This window comes from Gopherus evgoodei, chromosome 4 (assembly GCF_007399415.2).
Source record: "Gopherus evgoodei ecotype Sinaloan lineage chromosome 4, rGopEvg1_v1.p, whole genome shotgun sequence".
Lineage (NCBI taxonomy): Eukaryota > Metazoa > Chordata > Testudines > Testudinidae > Gopherus > Gopherus evgoodei.
Window position 1 is genome coordinate 86,298,925 of NC_044325.1, and position 13,525 is coordinate 86,312,449.

The 13,525-nt window shown below is 44.6% G+C and overlaps 1 protein-coding gene across 4 annotated transcripts in view; it reads left to right on the forward strand.

Moving 5' to 3' along the window:
• SHANK2 (SH3 and multiple ankyrin repeat domains 2) overlaps positions 1-13,525 on the forward strand; it is a 699,708-nt gene that overhangs the window by 147,640 nt on the left and 538,543 nt on the right. For all 4 annotated transcript variants that reach the window (XM_030560099.1, XM_030560100.1, XM_030560101.1 and 1 more), the window contains exons 8-9: positions 4,094-4,245; positions 5,382-5,549. In XM_030560099.1, the coding sequence (XP_030415959.1) occupies positions 4,094-4,245; positions 5,382-5,549 (320 nt within the window). The remainder of the gene's footprint in view (positions 1-4,093; positions 4,246-5,381; positions 5,550-13,525) is intronic.

Below are 13,525 nucleotides of genomic sequence, written 5' to 3' on the forward strand. Positions count from 1 at the left end.
CAAAGACATCATCATCCTTATGGGAGACTTTAATGCCAAAATTGGACCTGACGACACAGGATACGAACAAGTCATGGGGATCCACGCTCTGGGAGGGATGAGTGAGAATGGAGAGAGATTTGTGGATTTGTGTGCACTTAACAACCTGGGCATAAGAGGTAGCATCTTTCCTCATAAGCGGATCCTCAAGATACCTGGGTATCACCAGTAGGCACGACAGAAAATCAGATCAATCATGTCTGCATTAGCAAGAAGTTTAGAAGATCCTTGCAGGACGTTAGAGTTAGAAGAGGAGCAGACGCGGCGTCCGACCATCATTTAGTGGTGGCCAGATTGAAGTTGAAGCTGAAAAAGAACTGGATAGACACGTCAGACAGAAGAGTGAAGTACAACGTCAGCCTTCTGAAGGACCATAAGACAAAGGAAGATTTTGGACTGAGGCTGAAGAATAAGTTTTCAGTATTACAGGATCGGTCTGAGGAAGAGGAAGACAGTGTACCTGAGGAAGAGGAAGACAGTGTAGTAAACAGATGGCAGAAAGTGAGAGACACACGTAGGTCAGTATGCCAGGAAGTGCTTGGAATTAAGAAACACCAGCAGAAAGAATGGATCACAGCAGAGACCTTGATCAAGATAGAAGACAGAAAGAAGAAGGCAGCAGTCAACAACAGCAGGACTAGAGCAGCAAAGGCCAAAGCTCAAAAAGAGTATGCTGAAGCCCACAGAGCAGTGAAGAGGAATATCAGGAAGGACAAGAGAGAGTATGTGGATGAACTGGCATCAGAAGTGGAGCAGGCAGCATACAGCGGTAATATGAAACAGCTGTTTGATACTACTAAGCGACTGTCTGGAAAGTTTAGCAAGCCAAAATGTCCCGTTAAAGACAAGCAGGGAAAGTCTATAACAGGAATAGAACAACATATGAACAGATGGGCAGAGCACTTTGAGGAACTCCTGAACAGACCAGCACCACCAAATCCACCAGATATCAACTCAGCTAATGAGGACCTCCCAATTAATTGCGATAAACCAACCAGAGACGAGATCAGAAAAGCCATCACCATGATGAAGAATAGGAAGGCGGCTGGACCTGATGACATCCCAGCAGAGGCCCTGAAAGCAGACCTGTATGCTTCAGTGGAAATGCTGTACCCCCTCTTTGAGAAGATATGGGAGGAAGAAGTGATTCTGGAAGACTGGAAAGAGGGATATCTCATCAAAATCCCCAAGAAAGGAGACCTTAGCAACTGTGCCAATTATAGAGGAATCACACGCCTGTCGGTGCCAGAGAAGGTCTTCAACCGAGTCCTCTTAGAGAGAATGAAGGATGCCGTCGATCCGCAGCTACGAGATGAACAGGCAGGTTTCCGGCAGAACAGATCATGCACGGACCAGATAGCAATGCTTCACATCATAGTCGAGCAGTCTATGAAGTGGAACTCCTCGTTGTACATCAATTTTGTTGACTATGAGAAAGTGTTCGATAGCATGAATCGAGAGACCCTTTGGAAGCTCCTTCGGTACTACGGCATCCCAGCAAAGGTGGTCAACCTGATCAAGAACTCATATGATGGTATACACTGTAGAGTGATCCATGGAGGGCAGCTTACTAACAGCTTCCAGGTGCAAACTGGAGTCAGGCAAGGATGCTTGTTGTCACCACTTCTCTTTCTCCTCGTCATCAATTGGATTATGAAGACATCCACCTACGAGCATAGGAACGGAATCCAATGGACGTTGTGGACCCAGCTTGATGACCTGGACTTTGCTGACGACCTTGCACTCCTTTCACACAGTAAACAGCAGATGCAAGAGAAGATCAACGTAGTGGCAGCCACATCATCACAGGTTGGCCTCCGCATTCACAAGGACAAGACCAAGATCCTTAGGATTAACTCCACTAGCAATGACCCAGTCACACTGAATGGTAGCCCCCTGGAAGAAGTGCAGTCCTTCACCTACCTAGGTAGCATCATCGACCAGCAGGGTGGCACAGACGCAGACATCAAAGTAAGGATTGGTAAGGCAAGAGCAGCCTTCTTACAGCTCAAGAACATCTGGAGCTCCAGAGAGCTGTCTTTGGCAATAAAAATTCGACTGTTCAACTCCAATGTGAAATCAGTCCTACTGTATGGAGCTGAAACCTGGAGGACAACCAAAACAACCATCAGGAAGATGCAGACCTTCATAAATAGCTGCCTCAGAAGGATTCTCCAGATCCGCTGGCCAGACACCATCAGTAACATCCACCTCTTGGACAGGACCTGTCAACTCCCAGCAGAGGAAGAAATCAGAAGGAGAAGGTGGGGTTGGATAGGACATACACTATGCAAGCAGCCAACTAACATCACCAGACAGGCACTGCGGTGGAACCCTCAAGGCAAGCGGAAAAGAGGCCATCCTAGAAACACCTGGCGATGTGACCTTCAGGCTGATAGCAAAAAAATGGGCTATATCTGGAACCAGTTAGAACGAATGGCCCAGGATAGAGGACTCTGGAGATCTGTTGTTGGCGGCCCATACCCCGATTGGGGTGACGGGCATGAGTGAGAGAGTGATTTTTGGTGGCCTGGATTGGACAGTGTTATTGAAGAGAAGGCAAAAGCTTGTATGTCATGTCAGGATGTGAGGAATGCACCCCAGTGGGTGCCCCTACACCCATGGGACTGGCCTGAAAACCCGTGCAACGTATTCACATTGACTTCGCTGGCCCCCTTGAAGGAAGCATGTTCTTGGTGGCAGTAGATGCCCATTCTAAATGGCCAGAAGTCTCTATAATGCAGTCCACTACTGCAGAGAGTACTATCCAAAAACTATGGGGACTCTTTAGTCATTTTGGTCTGCCAGAACAACTTGTGAGCGACAACGAACCGCAGTTCGTCTCTCAGGAGTTTCAAAATTTTGTGAAGGCAAATGGGATACACCACATCACGTCTGCACCATATCATCCATCCACCAATGGATTAGCTGAAAGATTTGTGCAGACAATGAAACACGCTTTGAAATCAGCAAGGGGAGAACACTCCATTCAAAAGCGTCTGGATACCTTCTTACTTTCCTACAGAAACACACCTCATGCTACGACCCAGGCATCCCCGGCCTTTCTAATGATGGGACGACAGCTGCGCACTTGCTTTGATCTGCTGAAACCTTCTGAACCCCGACAAAATGTGCAACATCAGCAATATCAAGTCATCAGACGGGCACCCAGAGCAAAAGACCGAACCTTTAGCCTGGGACAGCCAGTTTTGGCTCGGAATTATACTTCCAGAGCTAAATGGGTCCCTGCCACGATCATCACTCAAACAAACAGGACCTGTTTCCTACACAGTCCGGACTGCAGAGAATCTTACCTGGCGGTGACATGTAGATCAGCTGTTGCCAGGTCATGCCAGTCCTCAGGACACATCTGCATTTGAGTGGTCTGACTTCACCTCTTCTGGTGAGACACTGAATCACGAATCACCTGTTCCTGACTGTTCTCCTCCATTACTGCCGGCGGCTGAGATACCCCTTTGCCCAGCACGAGCTGATACCACCTCCTCACCTGTTTGTGCTGCAGACCCTGAGCCCATGGTACTGTCGGGTGCAACAACACCAGGAGTTCGCCGTAATCCACCTAGAGACAGAAGGCCTCCTCATCGGCTGGATCTTTAGCTAGGGCGAACCCACGGTTATGGGGCAAAATAATCCCCAGGGTTTAGCCGAGAATGGAGGCAGTTTACCCTCCTTCTCTAGTCTAGTGTGTGTTTTATTTAGGGGATGTTCTTATTCGGGGGGGAGGAATATGTTGTGTATTTGGTTGTCATGGTTTTTGTTCCCATGGCAGCTGAGTTAGATTATTAGGGGATAGCCTAGCCTGCTTTGGCCGGTTAGGTGAGCTGTGTGTGTGTAAATAAATGGTAGTTTTGTTAGCTGTCTGCTGTCTGGCCTCAAGTGATTTCTTCCTAAACTGGCTGCCCCCAAGGATATAACACAGTGTTTATATGTTTTATACTTAAAAGCTAACAAAATTTTTTAAATATTAGTGAATACTTTTTTTGGTTAAAGTTGCATGTCTTTTTCCCACACATTATATTCTTTTTGTCTTTAGAAACTCCTCTAACTTTGGCAGCTCAGCATGATAATACCATAGAAGTAATCAAAGCTCTGAAAAATGGAGGAGCACATTTAGATTTCAGAGCCAAAGATGGAATGACAGCTCTGCACAAAGCAGCTAGAGCCAAGAACAAAATAACTCTCAAGGTAAATTCTTTCAGAGCCAAATTATACATTATTTTATACAGAACAATATATAAAAGAAAATGTTTTGGAGTTAATTATCATATTGTCCTTAATGGATCTTTTAATTTGTGCTTGCTTAAGTATTTATCCCTAGGCTGTTCACTTTCAGGATTTGCATTCAACAAAGGGCCCTTTCATTTTCAGAAGCTTATGTTTCAGAAGTGATAGTGAAACAGACTTTATGTTTACACTAGAGACCTTACAGTGGCACAGCTGTACCAATGCAGTTGGGCCGCTGTAAGATCTCTCGTGTAACTGTTCTATGCCGATGGGAGAGAGCTCTCCGATCAATATAATTTAACCACCTTCAATGAGTGGTGGTAGCTTTGTTGGCAGGAGAAGCTCTCCTGCTGACATTGCTATGTGCACACTACCACTTATGCTGGTGAAACTTCTGTTGCTCAAGGGTGTAATTTTTTCACCCCGAGTGATATACGTTTTGCTGACCAAGTGGTAGTTTAGATGTGGCCTCAACCTTGTGCACTGATAAGTGGTGTAAGATCTGTCTGCAGGAAGTGGGAGTAACGTTATTGCTGTTTATCTGTCTTTGAAAGTGAATGCCAATTGCATGGATTATACATTTTATCTTTTTAATACTGGCCCCTTTGTTTTTTCTTCCTGCTTTAACTGGTATTGTTGATTATTTTGACATTCTAGATTAAATCTTATGTTTATGAAATTCCATTACTTCCTTCTGGACAGGATTTCAGATTACACAACATTTTTGGTAAGGCGCACTGCAACTGAAGAGTGGCCAAAAGCCACAACTTTATTAAAACACCCAATTTTTCAACTTAATAACAGGATGGATAGTGGGCAGTCTTTGCTACTCATTCTGTTGCTGGAGCGCCTGCAGATTCCCTGACTACCAAAGCTAGGACTTCACATAGTGCACCAACTGCCTGAATTACCATGGGCCTTTGGCACTGTACTATAGCTCTTCTGAGGCTGTCTGTACTGCAGCCCTTTCAGCCAGCCTGTATAAACAGTAACAAAAAATGCCTCCTATTAAACAATATTTTGGAAAGGACTTTAAATATACACCGAGTCCTTCAGTTATTTGCTCAGACATGTTCACCATTTATAATTACTTGTAGACCCTTTTAGAGCTTGGAGCATCTCCTAACTACAAGGACAGCTGTGGATTGACACCACTATACCACACCGCTGTAGTAGGAGGAGACCCTTATTGTTGTGAACTTTTACTTCATGAACATGCTACAGTCAGCTGCAAAGATGAAAATGGATGGCAAGAGATTCATCAGGTATGAACGATTACTCTTCATTAGATTTTATGTTTACTGTGAGGTCAGGAAATATGCCTGCTCCACAGATTGCTTTCCCAGGATTTTGCGTATTATGTGAGACTCTGTAAAATCTTTTATTGGAAGATATTTAATTTATATATGCAGGGATTTCTTTTTCTTTTGTTTTGTTTAGTACCATGGAATTTGCTGTTAATGAAGTGAATATCCAGTCTGTTAGAGTTTTGCAGCAGACAAGCCTCACAGTTTCTATGGACATAGTTGCACAAATTACTGCTCCAGCTGGCTGGTATTGCACATTCCTCTAGCGGACTCTTGGAAGTCTGCATTGTAGCATTCTGTTACAAATGCCCCACTGCAAAAATATTGCTGGATCTTTCTTTTTAAGATGCCACTTTCCATTTTCTTGGTAATGCTGCTTGTTCCTTTATACCAGAAATATCTTGACCTTAGTCATTGGTGGTAATATAACAAATATGTGGACTCAGGTCCTACCTGACTCTGGAATCCTTTAGTGTGCTGTAAAGAAGTATGTTTCTCACTGGTTTGCCCTAACCAGTTCAGAATATGAGGTTTGCTTCCTCTCTTCTAGATAAAAAATTTCAAGTGACATTTCCCCTTTCTCCATAACTGGGTCTCCCTGACTGTTCTGTTCAAGTAGTGTTCAATTTGGTAGGCAAATACATTTGCTGTCACCTGGTCCGCATAAGAAAGTGATTTAGGGCCTTGTTTAGTCTCAGTATGCCCTAGGGTTCTGGTGATCTCTTGAGCTAGACAAGAGTGTACCATGATTATTTTTCAGGTATAGCTTGTTCAGCTTTGCAACAACAACCAGGAGTCTTTCTTTGGGAAATGATAGGCATCCTGTGTCTGTATTCCAGAAGCCTATGTATCTCTTTCTTCAAGAAATCCATATAATTTGGTAAGGTGCTTTTTGGTTGAGACTTGTTTTTTCTTAGGCCTCTTCTCCTATGTGTTCTCCTAATAAGCCTGAATTTTCTCTAAGACCTTCAAATAAGGGATTTAGCAGCAGTGTGCTTAATGTACATGAAGTAAAGCGGTGGGTTGTGGCATTCTAGGTGCAGTCACTGTATTAAGGGAAGGAGGTATGTAGCTTACAGGAAATCAGCATAAAACCGATAACATCCAGCATTGCTAATATTTCTCTAGGCTAGGGGCTCTCAAACTTCATTGCACCATCGCCCTCTTCTGACAACAAGAATTACTACACGACCCTAGGAGTGGGGACTGAAGACTGAGCCTTCCCAACCCCCTCTTCACCCTGGGTTGGGGGGCCTGTAACCTGAGCCCTGCCACCCAGGGCTGAAGCCCTCAGTCTTGAGTCCTGGCCCTGGGCCCCAGGAAGTCTAACATCAGCTCCGATGACCCCATTAAGATGGGGTCATGATCCACTTTGGGGTCCTGACCCACAGTTTGAGAACCACTGCTCTAGGCAAAAGGATTGCAAGGGTTGCTGCACACAGATTGTGGTATGGCATCAGATATTGGGTCATTTTGTAGCACTAAAGTTGTGAGACAAGAAGTGAAGGAAGCTCTGTGTGTGTGGGTGCATGTGTGTGTGCACATGCAAACACTATAGAAAAAATTTCTTTCCTTGATATGCTCTGGAACTTGGATGCAGTGCTGTAAATGGTGCATAGGCCTTTTGATGAACCTCTACACAGGGCTGAATTTCACACTTGGTATCTGATTCTCTGAGTTCTTAGGCATATTTACCTCTCACTGACATTAATTGGATCTGATGGTGCTATCATAACCTTAGTCCCAGATTTGGACCTTAGCGTCCAAAATATGGGGGCTAGCATGAAAACCTCCAAGCTTAGTTACCAGCTTGGATCTGGTACTTGCTGCCACCACCCAAAAAATTAGAGTGTTTTGGGGCACTCTGGTCCCCCTGAAAAACCTTCCCTGGGGACCCCAAGACCCAAATCCCTTGAGTCTCACAACAAAGGGAAATAATCCTTTTCCCTTCCCCCCTCCAGGTGCTCCTGGAGAGATACACAGACACAAGCTCTGTGAATCCAAACAGAGTGACTCCCCCTCTCCGTTCCCAGTCCTGGAAACAAAAAGCACTTTCCTCTTCACCCAGAGGAAATGCAAAATCAGGCTAGCAAATTCAACACACACAGATCTCCCCTGATTTCTTCCTCCCACCAATTCCCTGGTGAGTACAGACTCAATTTCCCTGAAGTAAAGAAAAACTCCAACAGGTCTTAAAAGAAAGCTTTATATAAAAAGAAAGAAAAATACATACAAATGGTCTCTCTGTATTAAGGTGACAAAATACAGGGTCGATTGCTTAAAAGAATATTGAATAAACAGCCTTATTCAAAAAGAATACAAATCAAAGCACTCCAGCACTTATATTCATGCAAATACCAAAGAAAAGAAACCATATAACTTACTATCTGATCTCTTTGTCCTTACACTTAGAAACAGAAGACTAGAAAGTAGAAACTACTTCTCCAAAGCTCAGAGAAAGCAGGCAGCCAGAAAACAAAGACTCAGACACAAACTTCCCTCCACCCAGAGTTGAAAAAATCCGGTTTCCTGATTGGTCCTCTGGTCAGGTGCTTCAGGTGAAAGAGACATTAACCCTTAGCTATCTGTTTATGACACGCCCCCCAAATTGCAGACAGTGGGGAAGCTCACTGGCGGCGATTTCCTTCTAGAACTTGAAAATAAACAGATTAATACAACACATGCACCTTTACATATACCCCTAAGTATATAACTAACAGACTTCTACATTTTAAGAACACTTTTTAACTACTGAATTCTGGGAAACTCTCATGGGAGAGTGCATCAGCTACTTTGTTAGAAGCTCCTGTTATGTGCTGAATTTCAAAATCAAAATCTTGGAGAGCTAAACTCCAACGAAGAAGTTTCTTGTTGTTCCCCTTGGCAGTATGAAGCCATTTTAGTGCAGCATGGTCAGTTTGTAGTTGGAACCGCCGTCCCCAAACATAAGGGCGTAGCTTTTCCAGGGCGTACACAATGGCTTAGCATTCCTTTTCACTGACTGACAGTGACTTTCCCTCTCAGACAGTTTCTTGCTGAGAAACACGACAGGATGGAAGTTGTGATCTGTTGCTTCCTGCATGAGCACTGCTCCTATACCACGCTCAGATGCATCCGTGGTTACTAGGAATGGCTTGTCAAAGTCCGGGGCCCTGAGTACAGGGTCAGACATGAGCGTTGCCTTAAGTTGGGTAAAGGCTTTTTGACACTCATCAGTCCACTTAACTGCATTTGACTGGGTCTTTTTGGTCAGGTCGGTCAATGGGGCAGCGATTTGGCTGTAGTGTGGTACAAATCGCCTGTAGTATCCGGCCAAGCCTAAGAAGCATTGGACCTGCTTCTTGGACCGTGGGACAGGCCACTTTTGGATAGCATCCACCTTGGCCTGTAGGGGGTTTATGGTTCCTCGACCCACCTGCTGCCCCAGGTAAGTCACTCTGTTTTGGCCTATTTGACACTTTTTGGCCTTAAGAGTTAGTCCGGCCTGCCTGATGCGCTCAAAGACCTTTTCCAGGTGTAGTAGGTGTTCGGGCCAGGAGTCTGAGAAAATGGCCACATCATCGAGGTAGGCAACTGCAAATTCTCCCAGTCCAGCTAGTAGACCATCTACCAGCCTCTGGAAGGTGGCGGGTGCATTTCGAAGGCCGAAAGGAAGGACATTGAATTCATACACCCCCGCATGGGTGACGAATGCTGACCTCTCCTTGGCAGGTTCATCTAGCGGTACTTGCCAGTACCACTTGGTTAAGTCTATTGTAGAGATGAACTGGGCACATCCCAACTTCTCCAATAGCTCATCGGTGCGTGGCATTGGATAGTTGTCCGGACGAGTTACCGCATTTAGCTTACGGTAGTCGACGCAAAAGCGTATTTCCCCATCTGGTTTGGGTACCAGAACCACTGGAGATGCCCATGCACTGGTAGATGAGTGGATTATACCCATCTGTGGCATGTTCTGGATCTCCCGTTCTATAGCAGCTTGGGCATGAGGAGACACCCAGTAGGGTGGGGTTCTGATTGGGTGAGCATTACCTGTATCAATGGAGTGGTATGCCCGTTCAGTCCGTCCTGGGGTGGCTGAGAACAATGGGGCGAAGCTAGTGCACAGCTCCTTGATTTGTTGTTGCTGCAGAGGTTCACCTCTTCCACGCCACTGTCTTTTTTCCCGTCGTAGTAGACACCGTCAGGCCACTCAGCATCATCTCCCTGGACTGTAAACTGACAAACCTGTAAGTCTCTGGAATAAAAAGGCTTGAGAGAATTAACATGGTACACTTTAGGCTTTAGTGAGGAATTGGGAAATGCTATGAGGTAGTTTACAGTTCCCAGGCGCTCTTGGACCGTGAATGGCCCTTCCCATGATGCTTCCATCTTATGGGCCTGTTGCGCCTTCAAGACCATAACTAGAAAGTAGAAACTACTTCTCCAAAGCTCAGAGAAAGCAGGCAGACAGAAAACAAAGACTCAGACACAAACTTCCCTCCACCCAGAGTTGAAAAAATCTGGTTTCCTGATTGGTCCTCTGGTCAGGTGCTTCAGGTGAAAGAGACATTAACCCTTAGCTATCTGTTTATGACAGGTGCTCATCACCTTGTCAGTTTGGACCCTTGGAAGGTTTAGCTGCAGAATTACCAGTGGCCTGGGGATAATGTTTTGGGGAGAATTAAAGTTTAAAAAAAAAAAGAAAAAGGGCAGTAAGATTCCTACGGAAATGTATCCGAGATACTGTAGAAGCGTCTTCGGATATGCACCAGAAGCAGCTCAGTACCCTAGTATATTTGAAAATTTCAGCAGTTTCCCATGTTCAGTGTAATTATTTTCTCAGTCTGTCTTCTGTATGGATTAGTTTCTTGGTTACTGCTAAAATGAATTGGTCTGCTATTCATAGATTCTAGAGCTGGAAAGGACCTCGAGAGGTCATTGAGTCTAGTCCCCTGCCTTCATGGCAGGACCAAATACGGTCTAGACCATCCCTGATAGACATTTATCTAACCTACTCTTAAATATCTCCAGAGATGAAGATTCCACAAGCTCCCTAGGCAGTTTATTCCAGTGTTTAACCACTCTGACAGTTAGGAACTTTTTCCTAATGTCCAACCTAAACCTCCCTTGCTGCAGTTTAAGCCCATTGCTGCTTGTTCTATCCTTAGAGGCTAAGATGAACAAGTTTTCTCCCTCCTCCTGATGACACCCTTTTACATACCTGAAAACTGCTATCATGTCCCCTCTCAGTCTTCTTTTTTTCCAAACTAAACAAACCAAATTCTTTTAGCCTTCCTTCATAGGTCATGTTCTCTAGACCTTTAATCATTCTTGTTGCTCTTCTCTGGACCCTCTCCAATTTCTCCACATCTTTCTTGAAATGAGATGCCCAGAACTGGACACAATATTCCAGTTGAGGCCTAACCAGCGCAGAGTAGAGAGGAAGAATGACATCTTGTGTCTTGTTTACAACACACCTGTTAATGCATCCCAGAATCATGTTTGCTTTTTTTGCAACAGCATAACACTGTTGACTCATATTTAGCTTGTGGTCCACTATAATTGCTAGGTCCGTTTCTGCCATACTCCTTCCTAGACAGTCTCTTCCCATTCTGTATGCGTGAAACTGATTGTTCCTTCTTAAGTGATGCTCTTTGCATTTGTTTTTATTAAACTTCATCCTCTTTACTTCAGACCATTTCTCCAATTTGTCCAGATCATTTTGAATTATGACTCTATCCTCCAAAGCAGTTGCAATCCCTTCCAGTTTGGTATCATTTGCAAACTTAATAAGCGTACTTTCTATGCCAATATCTAAGTCATTGATGAAGATACTGAACAGAGCCGGTCCCAAAACAGACCCCTGCGGAACCCCACTTGTTATACATTTCCAGCGGGATTGGGAGCCATTAATAACTACTGTCTGAATACGGTTATCCAGCCAGTTATGCACCCACCTTATAGTAGCCCCATCTAAATTGTATTTGCCTAGTTTATTGATAAGAATATCATGCGAGATCGTATCAAATGCTTTACTATAGTCTAGATATACCATATCCATCACTTCTCCCTTATCCACAAGACTCGTTATCCTACCAGAGAAAGCTATCAGATTGGTCTGACATGATTTGTTCTTTATAAATCCATGATGGCTATTCCCTATCCCCTTACCTCCTTCCAAGTGTTTGCAGATGATTTTTTTAATTACTTGCTCCATTATCTTCCCTGGCATAGAAGTTAAACTAACTGGTCTGTAGTTTCCTGGGTTGTTTTTATTTCCTTTTTTATAGATGGGCACTATATTTTCCCTTTTCTAATCTTCTGGAATCTCTCATCTCCCATGATTTTCCAAAGATAATAGCTAGAGGCTCAGATACCTCCTCTATTAGCTCCTTGAGTATTCTAGGATGCATTTCATCAGGCCCTGGTGAATTGTTGGAATCTGACTTTTCTAAGTGATTTTTAACTTGTTCTTTTTTAATTTTATCTTCCAAACCTTCCCCCATCCCATTAGCATTCACTATGTTAGGCATTCCTTCAGACTGCTCAGTGAAGACTGAAACAAAGGGTATGGCTACACTTGCAGCTGTACAGCGCTGGGAGTTACAGCTGTCTTCATACAGCTGTGTAGGGAAAGTGCTGCAGTGTGGCCACACTGACAGCTACCAGCACTGCAGTGTGGCCACATTTGCAGCATTTGCAGTGCTGTTGGGAGTGGTGCATTATGGGCAGCTATCCCAGAGTTCAAGTGGCTACAACGTGCTTTTCAAAAGAGGGGGGTGGGGTGGAGTGTGACAGGGAGCGTGGGGAAGACAGTGGATTTTTGGACTTGACCCTGTGTCAGCTCCCTGCCTTGCAAGTTCTAAGGACTGGAAGATACACAGCACCAACCTTCAATCATTTTAAAAGTTTCGACCCCTTCCCCCACCCCTCTTTTATTTACTAAATACAAATAGCCTTCAGACCGGATAAGCAGCTGCTCCAAAACGGACTCCCCCCTGCCCCCCCCGGCATGTTGCTTCTCTCCTCAAGCAAACATTCCAAAGGAATCCCCCTGCCTGCCTCTGCTCGAGGAAATGAGTTGTGTTTGTTGTTTAGATAAGCAGCTCCGGGAGCCCGGAGTTCACAACAAAACAGCAGAGTTGCTGAACAGGCATTCTGGGATACCTCTGAATACCTCGGAGGCCAATTACAGCGCTTTTGATGGCCACACTTGCGGAGCAGCCCTGCATCACCAGTGCTGCAATCCTTATACCCCAGGCAGAGCAGGAGTACAGCCAGCGCTGCAGCCAGAGAGATGCAGCGCCATATGTGCCTTGCAAGTGTGGACGATGAGTAAGTTGCAGTGCTGTAAACCCACCACCAGTGCTGCAACTCTCCAGTGTAGTCAAGCCCAAAGAAGTCATTGAGCATCTCTGCCATTTCCAAGTTTTCTGTTACTGTTTCTTACTCCTCACTGAGCAGTGGGCCTAGCCTGTCCTTGTTCTTCCTCTTGTGTCTAATATATTCATAAAAAGTCATCGTTTCCCTTTATTCCTGTAGCTAGTTTGAGCTCATTTTATGCCTTTGCCTTTCTAATCTTGCCCCTGCATTCCTGTGTTGTTTGCCTATATTCATCCTGTGTAATTTGTCCTAGTTTCCATTTTTTATATGACTTCTTTTTATTTTTTAGATCATGGAAGATTTCGAAGTTAAGCCAAGCTGGTCTTTTGTCACATTTTCTATCTTTCCTATTCAGTGGAATAGCTTGCTTTTGGGCCCTTAATAGTGTCCTTTTGAAATACTGCCAACTCTCCTCAGTTGTTTTTCCCCTCAGTCTTGATTCCTATGGGAGCTTACCTATCAGATCACTGAGCTTACCAAAATCCGCCTTCCTGAAATCCATTGTCTCTGTTTTGCTGTACTCCCTTCTACCCTTCCTTAGAATTGCAAACTCTGTGATTTCGTGATCA